This window comes from Pocillopora damicornis, chromosome 5 (assembly GCF_964200805.1).
Source record: "Pocillopora damicornis chromosome 5, jaPocDami1.2, whole genome shotgun sequence".
Lineage (NCBI taxonomy): Eukaryota > Metazoa > Cnidaria > Anthozoa > Scleractinia > Pocilloporidae > Pocillopora > Pocillopora damicornis.
In genome coordinates, this window is record NC_142674.1 from 27099306 (window position 1) to 27105829 (window position 6524).

Below are 6524 nucleotides of genomic sequence, written 5' to 3' on the forward strand. Positions count from 1 at the left end.
AGGTGAATGGAGAAGGATGAGCAAAGTTACGTTTTAGTGATTACTTTTGGGCTCTTTATATTCATTTTGAGTGGGTCGAAATATGTCAGATTTTCGGGAGGTTCAAATAAAAACATACTTAAATTTAATTTCGTGTACAAAAATTTCAAAACCCTATCTAAACGATAAATACTTCCTACAACGTATCCTCAACAGCCAAATAGACAAATACCGAAATAAGAGACATGAACCAAAATTGTGTAGATCGGCGTCAGAGTCCCTACTGATCTTTTATCGACGATCGTGGTTTTACTTCACTTTAATTTAAAGGACACTCCACGCCTCAGAAAAAATTATTGTCTTCGCCTAGCATTGAACTGGGAAGGAAATCTGAAGTTTAGCATCATCCAATAATATTCAGTAAAACAAGATTGAGGGGCATATGAAAAGTCATTTACATATATTCTGAATAAGACAAGTCATGGAACAACCGCTTGTGGCACTCTGGATTCAAAGACCAGAGGGTCAGAGAACTCAGAATTTATGAGCACTACTTGTTGTCTATCAGATGGATTAATGATGAACTAAGCCACACCGAAATGCCATCGTTAATCTTGGCAAAGGCCTTGCTCATGTCAAGAAACACAACGAAAAACAATAAGAAAATAACCGCAGTTGCATGTTTCTCTAAAAAATCAGCACAGTTCTCCCCACGATGAAAGTTGAAGTAATAGGTTAGGCAATGTTAGCTATATATGTAAGTGCTCGTGGCAAAAACAAAATTGAAAAATGATTGAATGAGAATCCATTGTTATATTGGCTCGACTGTGTTCTGAAGGAGCCTAACTGTCATTTTAGTTTATTGTGTCCATGAGATGTACAGTTAGATTTCCTCGCCCCACCCTTTTTCTCCCTTTTGTCTCTACTCTTATTAATGACATTTTATGCGCATATGCCTTTGTTTTGCTTAAAGTGGTCTGATCCGAACCAGCAATTTTGCTGCAACGAATGGAGTAAACAAAACGAGTTTAGCTTATATAAGTTTACTGAAGCATTTAGAGAGTGCTTTACAACAATTTAATTATTCCTAACAGGGTAGATATTCATTGTGGCTTGGGAGAGATCAACATGTCCATTATTGTTCTTCTCCTCAATGCACTTACAAAAATATTAAGAAATATTACTTATACTAGGAACAACACTCACAAATTTAGGCAAAATTTCTGACTAGATCAGTTATAAAAATTATCTTAACAGCAATTTCTTTTTCTTTTTTTTTTCTTGTCTCTATCAGCCTACAGTCAATAACAACAACAAAGCACTGACAAGTGCAGCAAGCGAATAGACGGTAAACTAAGAAATGCAAAAGTGAAGTAAATAAACAAGTTTTTTTTTTCCAAGAAAATTCCATCTAACCTCCATTTATAAACTATGGAAATGGTTATCATCACTACCAAAGCATTAATAAAGTAAAAGTACGATAGAAACTACATCTTAAAATCAAAAGCTATGAAATATTGAGGCTGAAGTTCTCGAAATCTAAACTGCAACCTAAACTACTATAAGACTACAACCTTGGAGGTTCAGCAATTCTGCTATTAAGCCTCAGTCCTGCACAAGAGGAGTTACTTCAGATGACTCCTCGTCTTCGTCACTTCCAGTTTCGTCTTTATCTGCAGCAGTAAGTTGATTACCATCATACTCTTGTACGCCAGCCTCCCCGTCAAGAAGGTCTACAGCATCACTTTGGTCGTCCATATAGTTTCCAAGATCGTCTTGTTCATCCTTCGTGTACTTTAGTTGGCAAGTCTCAGGTTCTTCTTCTACTGCCTCCTTTTCAGATTGAACTGCTACAGCACCTTCATAACCAACGTTATTTTCAGGTTCACTTGTTACACCTTCTTCGTCATTAATTTGAATATCTGGAGGGAAGACGGAATCACTGTGGCCTTCTTTTTCGATCAGGGGATTGTATTCTAAAGAATCAAGATCTTCTTCCTCCCTCACACAAGGGAATGGTGAGGTATCAGGTTTGTTCACCCCATTTGCGGAGCGTGCTAAAGAGTTAGGATCTTCTTTTTCAGTAACAGAAAGGCTTCCTGTGTCTTCGAAATCTTCTTCCCCAGTTACAGGTGAGCATGCTGAGTTATTGGAATCTTCTTCCTCACCCATAAGGGGGCATGCTAAAGAATCAGAATTTTCTTCGTCAGTCACAAGGGGACATACCGAAGTATCTAGACTGTTTTGGTCCATCACCAGGGAGGATGGTGAAGGATCAATTTCTTCTCCCTCAATCGCAAGAGGGCACTCGTAGTCATCAATTTCTTCTTCCTCAATCGCAAGAGGGCACTCGGAGTCATCAACATCTTCTTCCTCGTTCTCGCTAAGATATGGTAAAGTATCACTCTCCAAAGGGTACGCTTGGGCATCCATATCTTTCTTATCACTCTCAAAAGGGTATGCTGCGCAACCTTCTTCTTCTACTTTGATTCCTAGAGGGAAAGCTGTAGCATTATCGTCAATTCCAACCATAGAGGGATGTGCCGTAGCACCGTGCTTACCCACTTCACGGGCGAGATTTCCTGCGGCTGCCTCTTTGTCTTGTAAGTCAATAGCGAAGGGGAAGGCTGTAGCGCCATCGTCAATTGCAACCACAAAGGGATGTGCAGTGGCACCGTGCTTACCCACTTCATGGGCGAGATTTGCTGCAGCTGCCCCTTTGTCTTGTAAGTTAATAGCGAAGGGGAAAGCTGTAGCACCATCGTCAATTGCAACCACAAAGGAATGTGCAGCATCACCGTGCTTACCCACTTCATGGGCGAGATTTGCTGCAGCTGCCCCTGTATCTTGTACGTTGATGGCGAAAGGGAAAGCTGTAGCACCATCGTCTATTGCAATGACAAAGGGATGTGCCGTAGCACCGTGTTCACCCACTTCACGGTCGGGATCTGTTGCAGGTGCTCCCTCGTCTCCTACGTTAATTCCAAGGGGGAAAGCTGTAGCGCCATCGTCCATTGCAACCAGAAAGGGATGTGCCATAGCACCGAGTTCACCCAATTCACCGATGGGATTTGCTGCAGCTGCTCCTAGCTCGTCCGCTCCTGCATCTTCTGGATTTGCAACAGCTCCACGGTCATCGACAAAGTTGTACTTATCCTGATCATACTTGTCATCGTCAAAGATATCTACATATGTCTATGAAAAAGATTAGAAGTTAATCAGGAACTGCATGAGTTAAAAAATCTTGAACGAATGAATTTCAAAAATTCAACAAAGAAATTCCAAAAATGAGTCACTAAAAAGGAAAAAAAAGAGCAGATCAGATGTCAATCACAAAGACAAGAACCATTAGTACTTGCATGAATTGATAAGAATAAAAGTCAGGTAAGGTCTTCCTTTCTGTCAAAGTTTTCCAAAAGTGTAATTTTAAGATCTGTTCCGTTCTTTCTTGTGTGTAGACAACAGAGGGAAAATAAGGATGATCCAGACTGACATGACGTAACCACACTTGCATATGTTTAAAAAGTAACATTGGTTCATGATGAAACTGAATTCACAAATTGTTAGCGGCTGGGTAGTTAATGCGTTTGACATCACATTGACGTGAAAAGAAATTCGCAATTGACTTGATAGGATACCAATTTCAATTGCTAAAGTATATCCTGAATTAGACGCTGTATGGCAAACCTTTGTTTTAATATATGTATCCATTGTTTGGTAGAGCTTCACAAAGTGTGGCCGGCTGGCGCTTTCGTATTTCCAGCAGTTTAACATCACCGCGTATCTATAGAAAAACACAGGGACATATGATCACAGTAATTCCGCGATAGGCACTAATATTGCAAGTAGCAAAGTTGAGAAACCACAACTAGTTACAAAAATAACTGAAATGCTAAGTTTATCTCATTACATTGCTGCTCAAACGAATCCTGTGATGAAAAACCCACCATACCAACAACTTTTCATTTAAATTTTTGTATTGACAAGATAAGATTAATTTCTTAGGAAGACTACTTATTCAGACCAAGAGTATCAAAAACACCTGACCACAGCAGCAATCGATATTGCTTTTGACTTATATAACATTCCACACAGAGGAAGCAACACTTACAAACTGTCGTCGATATGTTCAGGCTTTGGCAGACGATAACCTTCTTCGATTTTTTTCATTGTCGTGGATAGAGACCATCCTTCGTAAGGAATGCCTCCTGTGGAAAAATAAAGTTTTTTTTTCCTGTTCGCCAAAAAAGCACACTCTTTCTGTTGTAATCACTTTCATTCCTCTCAGGGTGATCGAAATGGTTCTTCTGTGAAAACGACAATTAATTGCTGAAATAGATTTCGGTTTTACATCAGATGAAAGAGTACTGTAAAAAAAACAAATTTAAGTGTAGCGATGGATTTAAGGTTTTTCAATAATGTACTAAATACTTTCAGTTCTACTTAAACTTAAGTTTTATGTCAAGTTGTTATGCATCGTCATAATTTTATTTATCAGTGACATTGAGTACTGCTTCAACTTCTCTATCGTACAATGCTCTTTTGTTCGCTCGGTATCACTCATCAATTAGTAATTGTGCGTGCAATCTCGGCAGCTATATTTCCTGAATGTAAAGTAACAAACAAGTTAAGTACCGACAGTGAAGATTTCATACAGGACGATGCCGTAGGACCACCTGTCAAAAAAAAAAAAGGATGACGATATATCTCAACTGGGGTAGAAAGATTATAATCACTCAGATACTTGGGATGTTTAAAAACATGCCATCAAGACATAAGCAACCTCCTTAATAGAAAACGCCATATTTATTTGTTTGATTATCCACTCATCCTTTCATCCGTCTGTTCTTATCCTAATCAGATTTTCGATATTGCTCGTTAAACTTAATATTCATGTAAAGTCTCATGCTACAGCTGTAACCTCAGCTGTTTCCCAGCTTGACGTTTCTTAATGACCCTCTAATCAATAGAGCACTGAATATTCTAGTTTTCCTCGCTAAGTTAAGGTAGAATCGTAAAAATGTTCACTCTTGGAATATATGTTGATAATAACCAATACAGTACGTACACATCGCTTTTGGTTGACAGTTGTTCCACATGTCCAAAGAGAATCTCGGGTGCAGTCCATTTGATTGGGATACATCCCTGGATGAGTAACCAAAATACTATAGACATCTGACATCTAAAGAGCCTTGTATAAAACTTCTAAAATATTTTGCATATAAGATTAAAACCGTGATGTGAGGACTTACGATAATGTCAAGAGCAGTAGACACCTTTGTACAAATTCTATGGAAACAATTCACACACTCCTTTTCCTTTAAATCTCCTGTTTCTTTGCCCTTCGAGTTTGTATCTTTGCTATTCAGAGAACGATATCTCTTCCGGCTTTCTTATTTCCTGTGTTCACTCCTTAGGTACAATTTTTTTTTTTTTTCTGTGAAAGTTTCGATACGCTTAGAACGGCTTCCCATTGAAGGGAAATGTGTTTTGCAGTAAAACTGTATAACTGAAAAGAAAGGTTTGTGAGGACAATAATATTTAAATTCTTCACATTTTTATCTTCCATACTAGCTGCCCCAAAACCAATTGACTAAATGATGAAAAAATTCTGAAAATTACCTTCTTCGCATTTCCTGGGCCGTATTTGAAATCCTGATAAGAGAGCCCAAAGTCAGTCAACTTGCAGACACGATGCTCATCAAGAAGGATGTTACGAGCTGCAAGATCGCGATGAATTATCTGAAATCGAAATCAAAAAATGATATGATCTGCCAAAAGGGACTTTTATAAACTACATAAAATAAAAAATAAAATATAGGTAGAAAGTTTAAGATCATGCTAATGTCAAACCATTTCTCTCTGAAATAGTGATTCTAATGTGCCGGACCTTTTTATCTGTACAGAATATTCTTTTGACGATTTGCAAGTCACGCCTTTTTAACACATGCAGGATCACATACTAACCAGAAAGAGTTTGAGCACTTACCCCTCTGGACGCGAGAAAAGTCATGCCATGTGCGATCTGTTTAGCAAACAGCACCATGTCATATGTTGTCAAGTGGTCAACCCCTCCGACCCCATGATGATATTGGTCGAAAACGCCCCTGGATTTTCTAAGATAACCCAGCAAGTCACCTCGCCACAGGTACTCCATGATAAGTATTGGCTGAGCTAAAAGGGAAAAACAAGAAAATTATTTTACGGCAAGCAGCGCAGAAGTTGCAAAATGTGTTTGAATTGTACATGCTTTATCTACTTATACATTTGGTTATATCTAAGAAAGAGAGGGAAAGTCAAAGAGGGAAAAACGCAGATAGAAAACGGATGGACACATACAGCAGATACAGAAATACAGACAGACACACAGAGAGATGGACAGACAGACAGATAAACAGAAAGGCAGAAAAATAGGGATGGCAGATAAATAGACAGAGACTTCCCATCGTAAGTTAAAACTATTATCACAATTAGCGTGTAAATTTTAGAGCTTAAATCTTCCAAGTAAAATGGCCTACATACAGTGCGAAGTAAATTTCTTTAGA

General features: G+C 38.5%; 1 protein-coding gene across 1 annotated transcript; it reads right to left on the bottom strand.

Moving 5' to 3' along the window:
- Positions 1 to 1006: 1006 nt before the first annotated feature.
- LOC149046267 (uncharacterized) lies at positions 1007 to 6136 on the bottom strand. The gene is made up of 5 exons (XM_089206047.1): positions 5969 to 6136; positions 5602 to 5721; positions 5048 to 5124; positions 3667 to 3763; positions 1007 to 3174 (listed from the first exon to the last, which is right to left on the bottom strand). The coding sequence occupies exons 1-5, from the start codon at positions 6134 to 6136 to the stop codon at positions 1585 to 1587; spliced, it is 2052 nt and encodes a 683-aa protein (XP_089062173.1). The 3' UTR covers positions 1007 to 1584.
- Positions 6137 to 6524: the final 388 nt, after the last annotated feature.

What these genes read in the sequence shown, in the direction of transcription:
- LOC149046267 (XM_089206047.1), bottom strand. Translation starts at nt 6,136, where the DNA reads ATGGAGTACCTGTGGCGAGGTGACTTGCTGGGTTATCTTAGAAAATCC. An exon ending in CTTTTCTCGCGTCCAGAGGG is followed by an intron (nt 5,722 to 5,968) that starts GTAAGTGCTCAA and finishes TTTCGATTTCAG; the next exon opens with ATAATTCATCGCGATCTTGC. An exon ending in CTGTCAACCAAAAGCGATGT is followed by an intron (nt 3,764 to 5,047) that starts GTACGTACTGTA and finishes GTTTTTCTATAG; the next exon opens with ATACGCGGTGATGTTAAACT.